General features: G+C 37.6%; 1 protein-coding gene across 1 annotated transcript; it reads right to left on the bottom strand.

The window, feature by feature from the left end:
• Positions 1-15,970: 15,970 nt before the first annotated feature.
• On the bottom strand, positions 15,971-17,587 carry LOC116422562 (probable E3 ubiquitin-protein ligase TRIML1). The gene has a single exon (XM_031961286.1). The coding sequence runs from the start codon at positions 17,585-17,587 to the stop codon at positions 15,971-15,973; it is 1,617 nt and encodes a 538-aa protein (XP_031817146.1).
• Positions 17,588-21,238: the final 3,651 nt, after the last annotated feature.

The raw sequence follows: 21,238 nt of genomic DNA, 5'->3' as shown, positions 1-21,238 counted from the left end.
ACAAGAAATCTAAGATTAAATTAACGTACAAATATAAATTAAAGAAAGAAATAAAATAAAAGAAATCAAATGTATCTGTTTTCCAAATCAGGTGACTTTGAAAAACAGGTTGAGGAGACAAAATTAAAGAATCATTGGTCTCTAATACCATAACTTTCAAATCAAACTTGGAACCTTTTCTAAAACATTGTAACTCTCTCAAACTTGCTAGAATCCCAGGAAAAATATAGTTTTAGACATGCCTTTATTTAACAAGCAACAAAATATAAATTGAAGGAATATTCCTAGGTAAAGAAAATGATTGCTTTTTGGCAGATGGCAGTTTGGGGTATTTATAGCTCTGAAAAGTCTTTTTTAAATCGGGGTAGGTAAAGGAGGAAAATTGGAAGAGGTTTGCAACTAATGCTATAGTTGGCCTTACATATAACCTGTAAATAAAAGGCTATTAAAATAAAAAATGATTTTCTTAAAGTATACTTATCCCATACATTAGTACTCCATGATTTGTTCAGAGGCTCCATAACTATGGCTTCCATTTTATTTGTTATCAGAAAGTTCCACTACAAATATTTTGTCTTTATGGGGTCTTTATTTCGTATTTTCCTTTGCTACCAATGGAGTTGTTGGTTCAAAGGATATTGAAAATTTAGTCACTTAACTTGAATAATTCAGAATTGCAATTGTAGTATTCAAGAACCACTAACAATAAAATTAGTGTCTGTCACCCCACAACCCTCCACCATTACCTACTGCCTTTTTTGGTCCTTAGCTAAATTTTACTTGAGAGATGAAACATAAAGATATTTCTTTTCTCTTATGACCATGACTCATTAGGAATACTATGCAAAGATTCCTTTGAGAGTTGAATCCTATCCTTTGACCAATTATCTATTGAGGAACTGCTAGATTAGTCCTTTATAAAATTCAATTTCATCTTCAGTTCCATTCCTCTTCCTACATATTCAATGAGAAGGCAAATATATATATATATATATATATATATATATTAAATCAAGCAAAAGAAAAAAGAATAACTTGATCACAAGAGCCCCAAGAGTTCCTAGAGGCAAACAAGAGACAAAAGATGAAATTAGAAATAAGATTAGTATATATCACTCAGACATATTTAACATGAAAGCAATTGCTTGCCATCTAGGAGGGGTGAGGAGGAGGGAAAATGGGGAATTATCAGGCCATGAGCGACACCTGGTGATAGGGAGGGAGGGGCCAAATGAAGTCCCATAAAAGAGCCCAATATATGGACTCCCATTACCTTCTACGTCAGGGCTCAGGAAAGAACTAGTGATACTTTGGCTGACTATCTCGAAAAAGACCAGAAGGCCCAGGATACCAAAACGTTTTGAGTTGGCCTCACAGTGGATGCCTCATCCTGTGCTTGGGCTATCAATGGACCCACTGATTCTCCAGTTGGCCAGTTTGTGCAAAGAGTTCCCCAGCCCTGGAGGGAAATCTGCCCTTCCACAACCTGCCCATTGTGCAGGACAGCCACCGTCTTTGGAAGACATGGTACCTAACAGGAGGCTGCAGGATCTGGCTCACATTAGCACGATGCAGAGCCTTGAGATCTGCCCACCTGTGACAAACACGGCCTGAACCCACCTTATGTGAGGAGATCACATCCCTGTGTGGACCCTGCTTTAACCACAGGATCACCAGAAACTATTGTGAGTCGTTCTCCTGGACAAGGCTGTCAGTCATGCATGGAGGCTCGAGGCCATGCCAGACTTTAAGGACCAAGAAGAAAGATTTCAGGCTGGACCTGGAATTTGAGAAACCAGAGAGCAATAGGGAAAAGGATGCCGCTTCTCAAAGCCTTGGTCCCGTCTGAATATGAAATGCACCAGTTGTTGGGGAGGAAGAGATTCAATTGCAAACATTAGACCAGGAAGCAAGAGACAATTGAAGGAGCTATAGTGCCTATATTTGGAAAGAAGCTTATAGGCTAATAGTTAAAGAAGCAGCTCTGGGCAGAGGCCCAGGCTCAGAAGCAGGCTATCAACTCTGAGTGGGAGAAAAGCTCCAGTTCTTGTCAGGAGGAAAAGAATACACCAGAGGCTGCACCGAGAAGTCATAGACAACCAAAGTTTGAGAGAGCAAGACAAAATGAACCAAGATCCAAGCTGGAAATGGCGAGCATTAGAACTAGAGGACAATTATGTCCAGCTTCCTGTTGAAATGCTCCAGAGGCAAAAAAAGGCACATTAGGAAGGAGTGAGGAGTTGCTCTTCAGAACCCAGTAGGCTTCCCTGACATGGACCATGCTGCCCATCTCCGATGAGAGAAATGTTGACCTTCCATATGTCTGTGTCTGGACCTCAGACAGCCAATCCTCATCTGTCTTCCTGAAGATCTGCAGAGTGTGGAATAATGTCCCGTCCCAGGATGAACCTGACAAACCTGTGAGATTCGATCTGCTCTGGGTCTTGCTCAGCAGAAGTTCATCAGCAGACACTACTGGGAAGTGGGTGGGGAGCAAAGGGAGTGGGCGGGCGTCTGTAAGGAATCCCATCAGGTTAGCATGATGTACACAAGGTCTCCAGAGACAGACTGTCTCTGGCGGCCTTCACCTTGTTAGGACTCTCTACTCTTGTGGCATTCAAATCAAATCGTCTTTCCTGCAAACCAGTCCGGAAGCTGGGCATTTTCCTTGATTACTTAAAGAGGGCACATAGCATTTTACAATGCTGGCAGATGCAACTCTAATCTATAGTCCCCCAGATAAGGCTTTCCAAGGTCCCCTTGTCCCTTGTTTCTCTCCTTGCTTTCCAAAGGGGGAAAACACCTCTGGATATCTGCATATCTGCCCCAGGGGGAACAATGCTCAAGAAGATGATCATTACTAAAATGGGATTTTCCAAATCCAAGCAACCAAAACAGCTTCTACAACCACTTTCCATTCATGAGAACCCATGGTGACTATATGTCCTTACCTTTACTTTGAATTTAAATTCAAGTTAATTGTCAGTAGCTTTACATTTTTTCTGTCAATGGAACTCATTATTTTCCTTCCAAATATGTTCATTGCCCAACTAGAGGCAGTTTGTTACTACAGCACTCGGAACTAATTGATAATAACACAGAAATATCTACTTGAAAAATATTTCGTTCTCAAGAATGAACTAAGTGCTTAGTAGGGTATCTTTAGCCTAGAGAGTGCTAGAATATATTGGTAGACAACAGAAGGTTCTGCAGAGAAATGATACAGGTCATAAAGTCAGGAGATCTGGATATAAATACAAATCTGGCACTGACTGTGTGGCTTATGCTAAGTTACTTATCCTTTTTGACTTCAGTTGGTCCCTCATCTGTAAAATGGAGCTCCTAATACTTGTACCACTTGCTTTGCCAAATTTTTATGAGGGATATTTTTCAAAATGGTAAAGTATTACATAAATGCGAGGATCTATATTTTTTATTAAAATCTTTTGTTTTTTTCACTGCTACAGTTTTTCACTGTTTCCCTCTCATCCTTTTAGAGAATCACCAAATAGTATTTTTCAAATTAATAAAAGCCAAAAAAAAAACCTCCTAAAAAAAATCTCAATGCATGTGCAATATGCAATATCTATAGACCTCCCACTTCTTCAAAGGGATGGAGTAGGGGTATCTTAGTTTTTCTTTATTCTGTAGTCATTTTAGAACTTTCTTACTTTGTGACGTTCATTTTTCATGTTTATGTGGCTTCTTCTTTTCATTTGCACTGTTGAGGATATTATGTTTTAGCCAGTGTTTTTTGTTTTGTTTTGGGGGGCAGGTAAATAGCTGGAGATAGTCCAGAAAGCCAGCCCTAGAATCAAGAAGGCCTAAATTGAAAATTGACTTTAGACACTTACTGCCTGAATGAGTCTTGGCTTAATCCTTTTGCATTTGTAAAATGAACTGGAGAAGGAAATGTCAAACCATCCCAGTATCTTTTTTTTTTTTTTTTTTTTAAGAAAATTTCAAATTGGGTCATGTGGAGTCAAAGACAACTGAAATCACTGAACAGCAACTGTAACAACTTCACTCTGCATCCTTTCATGTTTATTTTCCCATGTTTCTCTGTATTCATCTCACTCATCTTTCCTTTCTTTCCTTCTTTCCATCCTTCTTTCTTTCTTTCTTTTTGTCTTTCTTTCTTGTTGCCTAGGGTTACACATCTAACAAATATTTGAAGCCATATTTGAACTTAGGTCTTCTTACTCCTGTCCCAGTGTTCTATTGATTGCCACCTAGCTGCTTTATAATCATTACTTCTTAAAACATTTTTCTTAAAGTATAGTTATATCCCCCTACATTCATACTCCACAATTTGTTTAGACATTCCACAACGTATGAGCTTCCATTTTGTTTCTAATTCTTTGTTATCATTAAAACAGCCAGTATAAATATTTTGTTGTTTATGAGGACTTTATTTTTTATTTTTTTCTTTATTTATAGGCATTATAATACAAGTCACAAAGTCAAGAGATCTTGGTGTGAATCCAAGTCTAGCACTGATTAACTATGTGCCTTATGCTAAGTCACTTATGCTTTGTGACTTGAGATGGTCCCTCATCTGTAAAATGGAGTTCCTAATACTTGTACCACTTATTTTGCCAAATTTTTAAGGCCTATTTTTCAAAATGGTAAAGTATTTCATAAATGTGAGGATTTATATTTTTTGTAAAAATCTTTTGTTTTTTTACAGCACCATAGTTTCTCACTTTCCCTCTCATCCTTTCAGAGAATCATGTGATTCAACAAATAGTATTTTTCAAAGAAAAAAAAAAACAGAAAAATACGCTAAAAAAAATTTCAGTGCATGTGTAATATGTAGTATCTATATACCTCCTTCTTCTTCAATGATTGGAGTAAGGGTATCTTCTTGTTTTTCTCTATTATGTAGTCATTTTAGAGCTTTCTGATTTTGTGACATTCATTTTTCATATATTTATGTCACATGAAAGAATGTGAAAGATACTTAAATATTAATTAAACTTTTAGAAATAACTGTAACAAATTATAGATCACCTTTATGACCACATTCCTTACCCAAGGAAACCATTATGTATCTAAAGAAAACCAAAATTCAGTCAATCAAGGTAAAAGTAGGCTTGTCTCTTTAAAATCACAGTTTGCTCCTTTCAGCTGAGAACCAGGTGACTGCAACTTGATTAAAAACAAACAAATAAACAAACAAACAAACAAACAAACAAAATAAACAACAACAAGAAAAAAACAAAATAAAAAAACAAATAAATAAAAAATAACAGCTGGAACACACTTGGAGTGGGGAGAGAAGGGAAGCTGAGCTAAATCTGCACAAAAGATTCCCTCTTTTTCCCCACTCAAGTTTCCCCACACATTAAAAACTTTCCTTTTTCTCTTTCTACTTAACTTTTCTCTTTCCTACAGCTATGTATTTTAAACAAATTCTAATAACCTTTCTAACTAGATGCTCCATTGATAAAGTAGCAGAAGCAATGGGGGGTGGGGATGGGGGCATGAGTTGAATATTTACCTTTGAAGACAAAAGATGCTCTCCCGTTTCTCCCTCCCCCACCTCATCTTGTCCTGACTCCTAAAACCCTTCAAACCTACAACTCCTCCTACAAATCAATGTTTCAAAAATCACCTTTATTCTCCTTTCTTTTTGCTTTCAAAAGTTTTAAGACTCACAATACAGTGAATAGCTAAATAACTCCATAAAACCCACATGTCCAGCAAAACATAACTTATAATGTTAACAAATTACCCAGTGTTTCCACAAACTGAAGCAAACCAAATAGTTTTTGTTAAAGTTTTTCTTCTTTCTGCCTGAGAAGGCAGAGTGTTTCAAGGCTCCTAGCATAAACTTCTTTCCCCCAAGAGGCTTCAATGAGATAAAGTTTTTTTTTTGCCCTTACTCCTCTCTAGCAGTGTTTGAAAACCTGCTTTTCAGGGGAAAAACTTCCCTGCCAGTTTAAAATAGCCAAGCTTACTTCCAATAAAGATGGTGGAGAAGACACACACATCTAATTAAGCTCCATCTTGCCCTCAGAACACTTTTTTTCATGACAAGGGCTTGGAATTAGTGCTTGACTGATAAAACCCACAAATAATTACCAACAGAAGATATCCTCGAAATTCACCAGAAAAGGTCTGTTTTTGCTCATAGGCGGGGCAGTCAGATTGGGTAAAGGGTGAGGGCAGGCAGTGAGAGAGAGCAGGGCAGGCAGCTCATACTGAGCAGACCTGAAGGGGGTGGGGTGTGATATCATCCATTTCTGCGGGGAAAACTTTAACACTTTGCCCTGGCAGCAAGCTAGAAGATCAGCAGAGAAGCTACAAACACAGTAGGTAAAGACTATAACCCTGAAAAGCTCAGGAGTGACTCAACATGCTCTCAGAGTCTCAGAGCGCAGACTCAGCACAGCCATTGCTGTCCTGCTAGTGCCTCACTACTGCCCCCTGCAGTCTGTAGATGAACCTTGGTAATGCCAACCAGCCCCCCCCCCCCCCCAAAAAAAAAAATAGCAGACGGCATTTGGTTTTTCTTGTTAGCTTGTATTCTTTAATTCTTTTTTGACAAAATGAGCAAAAAATTAAAACAGGCTCTAACTATTGATAGCTCCTATATGGATAGAAAGCAGACTTCAAACCCTGAGGAGACTAAAAACAGATTGTCTCCAGATGTATCCCCAAAGTGGGATATGATCTAGTCCTCAACACAGAAGACTCTCAAAGAAGAAATTAAAAAACCTCTCACAAGAGATCTAGAAGAAAAATGGGAAAAGGAAAGGGAAGCTTGGCAAGAGGGTCTGGATAAATCATCCCACTCATTTAAAGATAGAGTGGATAAAGAAATCAAATCCTTGAAAAACAGAATTAGTGAATTGGAGAAGGTAAACAACTCCAAGGGAAACAGAATTAGTGAATTGGAAAAAGAAAATAGCTCTCTAAAAAGTAAAATTGGCAAAATGGAAAAAAAAATTCCATAGAACAAAACAACTCACTTAAAAACTCAATTGGACAATTAGAATAAGATATAAAAAAGTGAGTGAAGAAAATAATTCATTAAAAATCAGAATTGAACAAATGGAATTGAATGACTAGAGAATTGAATGACACCAAGAATCAGTCAAGCAAAACCAAAAAAAAAAAAAAAAAAATGAAACAATGGGAAAAAATGGCAAATACCTTTCTTGGGAAAACAACAGACGTGGAAAATAGATCTAGGAGAGATAATCTGAGAATTATTAGACTTCCTGAAAAATATGATGAAAAAAAGAGCCTGGACACTATTTTCAGGAAATTATCAAAGAGAACTGCCCAGATGGTATAGAAACAGAGGGTGAAATAGACATTGAAAGAATTCATTGATCACCTACTGAAAGGGACCCTAAAATCAAAACCCCAAGAAATATAATGGCTAAATTCCAGAACTATCAGACCAAGGAAAAAATACTACAAGCTGCTAGAAAAAAAAATGAATTAAAATATAGAGGAGCCACAATAAGGATTACTCAGTATCTAGCAGTGTCCACATTAAAGGATCGAAGGGCCTGGAATCTGATATTCCAAAGGGCTAAGGAACTTGGTATGTAGCCAAGAATAACTTACCCAGCCAAAAATGAGCATCTTTTTCCAGGGAAGAAGATGGACATTCAACGAAAGAAGTGAATTTCTTCTATTTTTGATGAAAAAACCAGAACTAAAAAAATTGGATCTCCAAATATAGGACTCAAGAGAAACCGAAAAAAGGTAAAAAGAAATCTTGGAAACTATATTTCTGTTATAAAGAGATATAAAGAACATATGTATAATTTGTTCTAGAAACTAGAGGTGGAAAGGAAATTGTACCAGAAAAAGGATAAAGTGGGGGTACTACATCTCATGAAGAGACAAAGGAAACTTATTATATCTGAGAGAAAGAATGGAGGAGGATGAACATAGTGTGTATCATACTCTCATCAGAACTGGCTTAAAGAGAAAAATATTAGACATATTTGATTTATGGTGAAACTTCTTCCACCTCATTGAAAAGTGGGAGGGGAAAAGTGAAAAGGAAAGGAGTAAGCTAAGTGGAAGGGAATATAGAAATTGTGAGCAAAAGGGGTAAAATAAGGGAAGGAACTCTAAGGTGGGGGGAGGGATACTAAAAAGGGAGGGCTGTGAGAAGCAAGTGGTGCTCACAATTTTAATACTGGGGAGGGGGGTAAGGGAGAAGGAAAGGAGAAAAGCATAAGCAGGAGTTAACAAGATGGCAAATAATACATAATTGGTAATTTTAACCATAAATGTGAATGGGGTAAACTACCCCATAAAAAGGAAGAGGTTAGCAGACTGGATAAAAAGCCAGAATCTTACAATATGTTGTTTACAGGAAACATGCCTGAAGCAGGGTGATATATACAGAGGAAAGGTAAAAGGTTGGAGCAGAATCTACTATGTTTCAGGTGAAGTCAAAAAAGCAGGGGTAGCCATCCTGATCTCAGATCAAGCAAAAACAAAAATTGATCTAATTAAGAGATAAGGAAGGGCACTATATATTGCTAAAGGGTAGCATAGATAATGAAGCAATATCAATATTAAACATAGATGCACCAAGTGGTATAGCATCTAAATTCTTAAAAGAGAAATTAAGAGAGCTGCAAGAAGAAATAGACAGCAAAACTATAACAGTGGGAGATCTCAACATTGCACTCTCAGAATTAGATAAATCAAACCACAAATTAAATAAGAAAGAAGTCAAAGAGGTAAATAGAATACTAGAAAAGTTAGATATGATAGATCTTTGGAGAAAACTAAATGGAGATGGAAAGTAGTACACTTTCTTCTCAGCAGTTCATGGAACCTATATGAAAACTGACCATATATTAGGACATAAAAACCTCAAACTCAAATGCAGTAAGGCAGACATAATAAATGCATCCTTTTCAGACCACAATGCAATGAAAATTACATTCAATAAAAAGCCAAGGGAAAATAGACCAAAGAAAATTGGACACTAAATAATCTCATATTAAAGAATAATTGGGTGAAACAGCAAATCATAGACATAATTAATAACGTCACCCAAGAAAATGACAATAATGAGACGTCATACCAAAATGTGTGGGATGCAACTAAAGTGGTAATAAGGGGAAATTTTATATCTCTAGAGGCCTACTTGCATAAAATAGAGAAAGAGAAGGTCAATGAATTGGGCTTGCAACTAAAAATGCTACAAAAGGAACAAATTAAAACCCTCCAGTCAAACACTAAATTTGGAATTCTAAAAATAAAAGGAGAGATTGATAAAATTGAAAGTAAAAAAAAAAAACTATTGAATTAATAAAACTAAAAGTTGGTTCTATGAAAAAACCAACAAAATAAACACTTAATAAATGTGATTTAAAAAAAGGAAAGAGGAAAATCAAATTGTTAGTCTTAAAAATGAAAAGGGACAACTCGCTACTAATGAGGAGGATATTAGAGCAATAATTAGGAGTTACTTTGCCCAACTTTATGCCAATAAATTTGATAACTTAAATGAAATGGAAGAATACCTTCAAAAATCTAGCTTGCCCAGATTAACAGAGGAAGAAGGAAATTCGTTAAACAATCTCATCTTAGAAAAAGAAATAGAACAAGCTATTAATCAACTCCCTAAGAAAAAATCCCCAGGACCAGATGGATTTACATGTGAATTCTATCAAACGTTTAAAGAATAATTAGCTCCAATGCTATATAAACTATTTGAAAAAATAGGAATTGAAGGAGTCCTACCAAATTCCTTTTATGACACAGACATGGTACTGATACCTAAACCAGGGAGGTTGAAAACAGAGAAAGAAAATTATAGATCAATCTCCCTAATGAATATTGATGCTAAAATCTTAAATAAAATATCAGCAAAAAGATTACAGAAAATCATCCCCAGGATAATACACTATGAACAAGTAGGATTTATACCAGGAATGCAGGGCTGGTTCAACATTAGGAAAACTATAAGCATAATTGACTATATCAATAACCAAGTTAACACAAAGCATATGATCATCTCAATGCAGATGCATTTGATGCAGAAAAAGCATTTGATAAAATTCAACATCCATTCCTAATAAAAAACACTTGAGAGAATAGGAAAAAATGGACTGTTCCTTAAAATAGCAGGAGCATATATTTAAAACAGTCAGTATGCATCATATGTAATAGGGATAAACTGGAACCTTTCCCAGTAAGATCAGGAGTGAAACAAGGTTGCCCACCATCGCTATTAGTATTCAGTATTGTATTAGAAACACTAGCCTCGGCAATAAGAGTTGAGAAAGAGATTAAAGGAATTAGAGTAGGTAATGAGGAAACCAAATTATCACAGATGATATGATGGTATACTTAGAGAACCCCAGAGATTCTACTAAAAAGCTATTAGAAATAATTCACAACTTTAGCGAAGTTATAAGATTCAAAATAAATCCACATAAATGCTCAGCATTTTTACATATTACCAACAAAACCCAACAGCAAGAGATACAAAGAGAAATTCCATTCAAAATAACTGTCAATAGCATAAAATATTTGGGAATCTATCTACCAAAGGAAAGTCAGGAATTATATGAGCAAAATTACAAAAAAACTTTCCACACAAATAAAGTCAAATTTAAATAATTGGAAAAATATTAAGTGCTCTTGGATAGGCCAAGTGAATATAATAAAGATGACAATACTCCCTAAACTAATCTATTTATTTATTGCTATACCAATCAGACTCCCAAGAAACTATTTTAATGACCTAGAAAAAATAACAACAAAATTCATATGGAAGAACAAAAGGTCGAGAATTTCAAGGGCATTAATGGGGGAAAAAAATCAAATGAAGGTGGCCTAGCTGAACCTGATCTAAAACTATATTATAAAGCAGCAATCACCAAAACCATTTGGTATTGCTAAAAAATAGATTAACTGATCAGTGGAATAGGTTAGGTTTACAAGACAAAATAGTCAATAACTATAGCAATCTAGTGTTTGACAAACCTAAAGATCCCAACTTTTGGGACAAGAATTCATTATTTGACAAAAACTGCTGGGAAAACTGGAAATTAGTATGACGGAAATTAGGCATGTACTCACACAACACCATATACACTTAACATCATATACCATATAACACCATGCTAGGGAACAGGATAACAAGAGTCTGTATTAATTTTATCAATGTATACCCTGCACACAATGCGCCATTTGTGTAAACAACAGGTATGTATGAAAAGAAATCTTGTGCAAACCTGACCTTGTGGTCTGTAGCTGGTTAGTTCTTGGTCAGCACACTCTTGGGAACAGATGTTGAGGTCCTCAGGTGTATGTTTTTTTTCTGGCTGACTAAAGGTCCAGATTACATTCTGTTGACATGTCAGCTCAGGCATTGAGCACACACCAGATCGAGATAACCTACATCATCACAAGGGTTGGGCTCTGAGATACACAAGCTATACTCATACTTGTTGCTGGGGCATGTGGGCAGGGGCAGAAGAGAGGGATATAAATACAGGACTGCATAGAGAGAGAAGTCAGAAGCAATCAGGAGAAGCAGACAAGATGATGTAACCAAGCAATAAAGCTTCTTAACTGCATAGTGGTGTCTGTCTACTCTGTCAGATCTGGAGACATCTGAAGGTTGTAGAGGCAACGATAACTATAGGTAAGTGCTCAGACCTTCACTTGTGTCAGCAGGTCAGCACCACCTGAGGACCCCAATAGATAAGATCAAAATGGGTCCATGATCTAGACATAAAGAAGGAGATCATAAATAAATTAGAAGAACATGGGATAGTTTATCTCTCAGACTTGTGAAGGAGGAAAGAATTTGTCACCAAAGAAGAACTAGAGAGCATTATTGATCACAAAATAGAAAATGTTGATTACATCAAATTAAAAAGCCTTTGTACAAACAAAACTAATGCAGACAAGATTAGAAGGAAAGCAACAAACTGGGAAAACATTTTTACAATTAAAGATTCTGATAAAGGCCTCATTTCCAAAATATATAGAGAATTGACTCTAATTTATAAGAAATCAAGCCATTCTCCAATTGATAAATGGTCAAAGGATATGAACAGACAATTTTCAGATGATGAAATTGAAACTATTTCCACTATGAAAGAGTGCTCCAAATCACTGTTGATCAGAGAAATGCAAATTAAGACAACTCTGAGATACCACTACACACCTGTCAGATTGGCTAAGATGACAGGAAAAAATAATGATGGATGTTGGAGGGGATGCAGGAAAAGTGGGACACTGATGCATTGGTGGAGTTGTGAACAAATCCAACCATTCTGGAGAGCAATTTGGAATTATGCCCCAAAAGTTATCAAACTGTGCATACTCTTTGATCCAGCAGTGTTACTACTGGGCTTATATCCTAAAGAAATATCAAAAAAGGGAAAGGGACCTGTATGTGCCAAAATGTTTGTGGCAGCCCTGTTTGTAGTGGATAGAAACTGGAAAATGAATGGATGCCCATCAGTTGGAGAATGGTTGGGTAGATTGTGTTATATGAATATTATGGAATACTATTGTTCTGTAAGAAATGACCAGCAGGATGAATACAGAGAGGCTTGAAGAGACTTACATGAACTGATGCTGAGTGAAATGAGCAGAACCAGGAGATCATTATATACTTCAACAACAATACTGTATGAGGATGTATTCTGATGGAAGTGGATTTCTTCCACAAAGAGAAGACCTAATTCAGTTCTAATTGATCAATGATAGACAGAATCAGCTACACCCAGAAATGAATGTGGATCAGTTGCATTTTTGTTTTTCTTCCCAGGGTATTTTTACCTTCTAATCCATTTTTTCTTGTGCAACAAGAGAATTGTATGGTTCTGCATTTATACATTGTATCTAGGATATACTATAACATATTTAAGATGGATAAGACTGCCTTCCATCTAGGGAAGGGGGTTAAGGAAAGGAAGAGAAAAGCGGAACAGAAGTGAGTGCAAGGGAAAATGTGGTAAAAAAAATTACCCATGCATATGTTCTGTCAATAAAAAGCTATAATTAAAAAAAAAAAATAGCCAAGCTTTTCTGTTTTTTTTACTTACAAATTAATACAACAGGTTAAAAAGTTTAAAATTACAAGCAAATTTTTATACTAAACACACTTGCAACATTGAAATAACCAATTGCCAAATTTCTTAATCATTGTTCTGTAATCATTGTTAAACTTAACAGAGCTCTTTAAATCAACACAACAGATAGACAAGTCACAAACAGAACACAAATCACATAGATGGCACAATTACAACATTAAACAAAACATTTAACACATACAGACTAGAGGCTATCTGGAAACCTTAGAATAGCCCTGGGGGAAGTTGTTGCAGCTCGAGAGTCTTCCCTCCCAGAATCCAAATGGAACTTTTTAGACTTTTTGGTGCATTTCTCTGCCTGAACCGAGAATGCTCAGAGATAACCAGATAGTGGAAAAAGGCATTCAGAACCAGAGTTGTGCCACTGGCACACAGAACCAGATAGACACAAGTACACTTAAACACAAAGAGACAGTAGACAAACAATTCCGGAACACAAAAGACAGACACCCAGCCAGGGCACTCTGACAGCATATTGTGGAGGCCAGTAGGGGGTACTGTTGCTGCATCCAGCATAGCCACCCACCATCCCACAAAATTGAACCAGTTCCCAGAACACTCGAAGCCAGTTGAGTCAAATTAGGTCTCACTCTCTCAGTCTGCAGAAGTGGGTTACTAAGGTCCAGGACCAAGGAACATCTTCTTGGTGGCCATCCCCTAGAGACAGTAACCCCCTTCACCCTCCAGGGAAAGGGACTGGCTGTCAAACAAAGCCAAAGGCTATCTTGCTAGGGAGCCTCCAAATGAAGTGCCCAGGAGAGACAAAATACAGGACAGCCAAAATAAGGAAAGTCTAAGAGTGTTTATTGATCACTGGCCAGACTGAGCCCGGTCTGGACCAGGGGTCATTGCCAGCAGTTTCACATGTTTATAGAAAAATCTAAAAAGAGGTTTCTTGGAGCATTCAATATGATAATAGAATCCGTTTCCCAGACAGAAAGTAAAGTTATCACATTTAAGAATTCCATTCTCAGACAGGCAGTGAGACAATATTTCTTTATGTTTATGAAGTTCTCTAGGTCTTAAGGAGTGCATAGCAGTGCGTCTGGGGTGTAAAACAGTAAATACCATCTGCATTAGGGGGTGAAAAACTAGCAACATAGTTCTGACTGCAGACAGAGTTTCAAACAAAGGTAATGTTTCTCACAGTCTCAGGGGGGTCCTTCCACTTCAGATCAATCAGCTAGGAAGAAACCTGATGGGAGAAAGGGATTACAATTGGGGAGAATAGAGTTGTATGCAGCTGGGACAACTGAGATACCCCCTGGAGAGGTGAAATCTGTTCCTCTCCAGCCTATGGATCCCTTGCCTCCAGGCACAGTAGGCTTGACCATTTTACTTCCTGAGAGTACTTACAAAACAGTGTCCATCCATACACTGATGTGGGAAACTGGGGAATGTGTAGATAATATCCCAGTCACTAATACAGGTAGATAATGTGTGACTTATCACCCAGGAGAAGCAGTAGCATCAGGTTTACTGATACAGACTCCCAATAAGCATTCTGGTGATAGTCACCCAGATTCTGACTTCAAGCAACAATAAGCAGCTGTGGACAGCTGAACAACCTATGGTCACTATCTATGTAAATGGCATACCACTGGAAGGGTTGCTAACTCATTTAAGATAAGTGGAAACTATGGGAACTCTTCAGCCTAGACTTTCATCTACTCAATTGCCTAGAGAATGGCCTCTTTGGATTATAGACATTAAGAATTGTTTCTTAATAGACATTAAGAATTGTATCCCTCTGGATAAGGAGGATATGAAAAGATTTGCCTTTTCACTGCCCAGCGTTAATTTAGCTGAGCCTTATAAAAGATATGAATGGATAGTTTTGCCACAGGGAATGAAAAACAGCCCTACTTTTTATCAAATGTATGTGGCTGCTACTCTTACTCCAATAAGAAAAGCATTTCCAAAAGTTATGTTGTTACATTCCATGAATGATATATTGGGATGTGCACCTGAGGAGCAAATCTTAGAAGCATGTCTACAAAAGACCATAGAAACACTAAGGAATTACAAATTGCATATAATTCCAGAAAAAATTCAAAGACATGCTCCTTTTCAATATTTAAGTTATGAAGTATATACTAACATGCTTATAGTACAAAAACTTTCTTTAAGAACAGTGAAGTTGAACACATTAAATAACTTTCAGTAACTGACAGGAGATATCCAATGTATGCCTCCAGTGTTAGGGTTAACTACATCACCATGCTAAGTACTAAATATGTGTGAACTAGAGACCATAATCTCATCAATTCCACTGAGTTATCACCGTGTTTAAAGTATATATCTCCAGAGTTCTGGTCCTCTACGAGCTTCCTTTTGTTTTTTGTTTGTTTGCTTTTGCTGAGGCAATTGGGGCTAAGTGACTTGCTCAGAATCATACATTTAGAAAGAAGATTTTGAGATGTTTGAAGCCAAATTTGAACTCAGATCCTCCTGACTTCAGGAACTGTAGTCTATTCACTGCACTATCAATTAGATCCCAATGCTGTGTAATAAATTGCCTACAGATGGGTAATGAACATATTTGGAAGGAAATTAATAAGTTCAAGTGACAGAAAAAATATAAAGCGACTGACAATTAACTTGAATTTAAATTCAAAGTAAAGGTAAGGATCATTTTCTATAAAAAGAAGGAAATTTCTTAATTACCACACCTTGATGCAAAAAGTAATTTTTAGAGGATGAATTTTTTAATTAAAAGATTTTTCATTCATTTTTCTACTTTTTGACTTTTCTATGTTTTTCTAATTTGACACATAACTTTATTGACATATTCAACATGGTTCTCATGAATGGAAAGTCGTTGTAGAGGTTGTTTTGGTTGCTTGGATTTGAAAAATCCCATTTTAGTAAAGATCATCTTCTTGAGCATTGTTCCCCCTGGGGCAGATATGCAGATATCCAGAGGTGTTTTTCCCCTTTGGAAAGCAAGGAGAGAAACAAGGGACAAGGGGACCTTGGAAAGCCTTATCTGGGGGACTATAGATTAGAGTTGCATCTGCAGCATTGTAAAATGCTATGTGCCCTCTTTCGTAATCAAGGAAAATGCCCAGCTTCCGGACTGGTTTGCAGGAAGGAACGATTTGATTTGAATGCCACAAGTGAAAGTCCCTGTCAAAGGTGAAGGCCGCCAGGGTCAGTCTGTCTCCCAGAACCTTGTGGCCACCGTCGCCCTTCCTTCTGATGGATTCCTTACAGACGCCCACTTCCCACTCCCTTTGCTCCCCCACCCCCACTTCCCAGTAGTGTCTGCCTGAAGTGAACTTCTGCTGAGCCAAGACCCAGAGAGCAGAATCGAATCTCTCTGGGTTGTCGGGTACATCCCCTGGGACAGGACGGTATTCCACACTCTGCAGATCTTCAGAGAGGGCCAGATGGGGATTGGCTGTCTGAGGGTCCAGACGCAGATGCCTGTGGAAGGTCAGCAGCATTTCTCTCATCCCGGAGACGGGCAGCATGGTCCATGTCGGGGAAGCCACCACTGGGTTCTGAAGAAGCAGCTCCTCACTCCTTCCTAATGTGCCTTTTGCCTCCTGGAGCATTTCAACAGGAAGCTGGACATAATTGTCCTCTAGTTCTGATATCGCCATTTCCAGCTTGTGGATCTCTTGGTTCATTTTTGTCTTGCTCTCCTCAAACTTTGCCAGGTTGTCTGTGATTTCTCGGTCCAGCCTCTGCAGGTGTAGCTTCTTTTCCTCTGACAAGAACTGGAGCCTTTTCTCCCACTCAGAGTTCACAGCCTGCTTCTGAGCCTGGAGCCTCTGCACAGGCTGCTTCTTTGACTTCATTAGCAGATGAAGGTTCTTTCCAAAGGGGCTTTTCTGCTTCTTCCAATTGTCTCTTGCTTCCTGGTCTAATGTTTGCAATTGAATCTCCTCTTCCTCCCCCAACAACTGGTGCATTTTCTCATATTCAGACATAACCAAGGCTTTGAGAAGGCGGCCGTCCTTTTCCCACTGTGCCTCTCTGATTTTCTCAAATTCCAGGTCCATCTGAAATCTTTTCTTCTTGGTCTTTAAAGTCTTGCATGTAGCCTCGAGCTTCTCCATGCACTGACTGACAGCCTTTTCCAGGAGAACGACTCTGTGGTTCTGGTGATCTGTGGTTAAAAAGCAGGGTCCACACAAGGGGATGTGATCCTCCTCACAGAACAAGGTCTGTTCTAGGCCATGTTTGTCACAAGTGGGCAGATCCCTGAGGCTCTGCAGTAAGTGAGGTCTCAGCATCTTACTAATGTTAGCCAGATCCCGCAGTCTCTTGTCAGGTACCATGTCTTCAAAAGCAGTGGCTGTCCTGCACACTGGGCAGATTGTTGGAGGGCAAATTTCCTTCCCGAAGCTGAGAAGACACTCTTTGCACAAACTGTGGCCACACTGGAGAATCACTGGGTCTGTGAAATAGCCCAAGCAAAGGGGACAGGAGGCATCCACTCTGAAGCTTTCAAAGCAGTTTTTGGCATCCATGTTCCTAGGCCTTTTAGTCTTTTTTTCAGAGATAATCCACTCAGGCTCTGTAACTAGTTCTTTCCCTGAGCTCTTCTCTTTTCAGAGATTGTCAGCTCAGGAAATGTAACTAGTTCTTTTCCTGAACTCTGGCAACCAATAAAATGACAGGAGTCCATATATTGGGCTCTTTTATAGGACTTCCCTTCTTAGCCCCTCCTCTCACCTATTATCTAGTTGTGAACTCATGGCCGGATAAAGACTCTAGTTTCTCCTTTGTTAGAATTCTCATTTCTGTGAGTTTTCACTTTTGGATTTCATTCTATTCATGGGGCTAGGTACTGACAATGGTGTTCACACCTAGGCAATTCAGCACAGAACTGTTTTCTCCAATTTGGCACTTTTACCAAAGAAAGAAACTCAGGTCATTGTTAATTTTTTCTAAATGATTTCATTTTTCTTCCTTTTTCTGCTTTCCTTTCCTTTCCTGTGTTTTCCTTTTCTTTTCTTGGACAGGATGTCCAAGTTGCCCAGAGTTATAGAGCTGAAAAGCATTTAGTGACTGATTCCAGGTTTGACCTGAAATACTCCAGGGCTGGCCTATATCCACTGTGCCATCGATCTGTCACTCACTTTCCCTATATTGTTTATTGACACCAGGAAATTGGAGAATTGATCAAAAAGTATTCCAGGGGATTCTCTGTGCTAGTATTGGTCATAGTTATTGATCTAGTAATATTTGTCACCTCTGTTGTCTACTCCCAGTTCCTAGTTACCATTTCAGGGGCAAAATAAGTTTTGGAGGTTCCAAAGTTATACTAAAGGACTGCTAGTCAAATTTCTAGGTCAGAAAATAGCATCAAGTAAAGATACAGACCAAGAATTTCAAAATTAGAATGTGTATTGAAATTATTTTGGGGGGAGAAGTTATTTATTTATTTTTATTGAAGCTTTTAATTGACAAAGCATTGCATGGGTAATTTTTCCAATATTGACCTTTCCAAAATCTTTTGTTCCAAAATTTCCCCTCCTTCCCCTCACACTCTCCCCTAGTAGACAGGTAGTCCAATACATGTGAAAGATGTTGAAATACATGTTAGAGCCAATATATGTATGCATAATTATACAGTAATCTTATTGCACAAGAAAAATCAGATCAAGAAGGAAGAAAAAGAAAAACTGAGAAATTGCTCTACATAAAGATTTTTCTTTGTTTTTAAATTTAAAATTTTTTGGAGTTTGACAAGTTATTGATAAAGAAATGGCTCTTGTAGTTGTATCTGTTTAACCTAAATTGGATTGCCTGCTGACTAGGAAAGGAGGGAGAAAAATTTGGAATACAAAGTTTTGCAAGGATGGATATTGAATACTATTTTTGCATGTATTTTGAAAATTAAAAAGCTATTATTATCCACTACACACTTGTCAGACTGGCTAGAATGACAGGGAAAGATAATGCGGAGTGTTGGAGTGGATGTAGGAAAACTGGGATACTGTTATATTGTTGCTGGAATTGAATATATCCAGCCATTCTGGAGAGCGATTTGGACTATGCTCAAAAAGTTATCAAACTGTGCATACCCTTTAAGCCAGGAGTGTTACTACTAGGCTTATATCCCAAAGAGATCTTAAAGAAGGGAAAGGGATCTGTATGTGCAAAAATGTTTGTGGCAGCCCTGTTTGTAGTGCCAGAAACTGGAAAATGAATGGATGCCCATCAATTGGAGAATGACTGAATAAGTTGTGGTATATGAATGTTATGGAATATTATTGTTCTGTAAGAAATGACCAGCAGGATGAATACAGAGAGGCTTGGAGAGACTTACATGAATTGATGCTGAGTGAAATGAGCAGGACCAGGAGATCATTATATACTTCAACAACAATACTATATGATGATCAATTCTGATGGACGTGGCTCTTTTCAACAATGAGATGAACCAAATCAATTCCAATAGAGCAGTAATGAATTGACCCAGCTACATCCAGTGGAAGAAGTCAAAGAAATGAATGTGAACCACTACATAGAATTCTTAATTCCTCTATTTTTGTCCGCTTGCATTTTTTATTTCCTTCACAGGTAAATTGTACATTATTTCAAAGTCCAATTCTTCTTGTGCAGCAAAATAACTGTAAGGACATGTATACATATATTGTAGTTAACATATACTTTAACATATTTAATATGTATTAGTCTACCTGCCATCTGGGGAGGGGGGGAAGGAGGGGAAAAATTGGAACAAGAGGTTTTGCAATTGTCAGTGGTGAAAAATTACCCATGCATATATCTTGTAAATAAAAAGCTATAATAAAAAAGCTATTATTACTATTTTAAAAAAGAAATGTCTCTTCTCTAGCAGTCCTATTTTAATATTTTCATACTACTCTACTTTGGATACAGCTTTATATAGAAATGCAAAGCCACCAAAGAAGCTGCCAGATTCCTAACTTTTCTATTAAAGTTCTTACAGAAAGATGATTGAGTAAATGAAGAAATAACTAGCACCATGGACAGAGCTCACTGTGAATTAACATGAGCCTAAACTAACTGTAAAGAACCAGAAATTGCACTGAGTTCAAAAATTATACTCAATCCTTCAATCACTTTAATGAGTCAAAGCAAAAAGAGCAATATAATCAAGACGTGGAGTAAGATTTTTTCTGAATGCCAAGTCAAGAGAGTGGACCTAGTGGTTTTGGAAGCCATCAAAAACAACATAGAAAATGAGAGCATTTTTACCGAGTTTGATAAACTTCAGGAGACAGTGATCATAGCAGAGAGATTAGAGGAGGTACAAAGAGCCTAACCAAAAATGAGGGTTCTGATAGAATGGAATACCAACAATTAGCAAGGAAAAACAAAGCATAAGAAAAAACTTGACCATGTGTCCTGGAAGGTTTTCCATTTTACATAAAGATGGGTTAGAGGAGACTCTCAACACTTACATGAACTGATATTAAATGAAATGAGTAGAACCAAGAGAACATAGTACATAGCAACAAGAAGATTATGTGATAATCAACTCTGATGGATGTAGCTCTTTTCAACAATGAGGTGATTCAGGCCAGTTCCAATAAGCTTGTGATGGAGAGAGCCAGGTGCATCCAGAAATAGGACTATGGAGATCACAACATAGTATTTTCATCTTTTTATTATTGTTTGCTTGCTTTTTTATTTCTCATTTTTCCCATTTTTTAATCTGACTTTTCTTGTGCAGCACCATAAATGTGGTAATATGTGTAGAAGAACTGCACATGTTTAACATAAAAAAGAGACTCTCTACAAGGAATACCCAGAGCTGGAAGTCACATAATGCCCTCAGAAAGAACATTTACCTAATTGTTTGCAGATGTGTACAAAACAGAGTGAAATTCTGCAGAAGCTACAGGGGTTGGCTCAGAAATCCTTTCATCTTCCTCCTCAGATAATTCAGTTTTTGCAACAGGTAAACTATGAGATATTCTCTGAACCTCTTTTTGGAGGTGAGAAAATTCCTACTCTTTATGAGTTGGAGAATGAAGTAGTTGTGCAGATTGACTCCTCTCCACAGGTTCTTTCAGCAACTGAAAAACATGAAGAAAACCTTATACTTCAAGTGCATCAAAAAAGGTAAACAGTGGGATTCTTAGTGATTCTCAGTGGAAAACACTCCACAATTTGAATGAAAAATT

The sequence above is a fragment of the Sarcophilus harrisii genome, chromosome 3 (genome assembly GCF_902635505.1).
Source record: "Sarcophilus harrisii chromosome 3, mSarHar1.11, whole genome shotgun sequence".
Classification (NCBI taxonomy): domain Eukaryota; kingdom Metazoa; phylum Chordata; class Mammalia; order Dasyuromorphia; family Dasyuridae; genus Sarcophilus; species Sarcophilus harrisii.
This window is presented reverse-complemented; position numbering and strand designations above follow the sequence as displayed.

Bases quoted from the DNA above. Each gene is read 5' to 3' on its own strand.
- LOC116422562 (XM_031961286.1), bottom strand. From the start codon at position 17,587: ATGGATGCCAAAAACTGCTTTGAAAGCTTCAGAGTGGATGCCTCCTGT.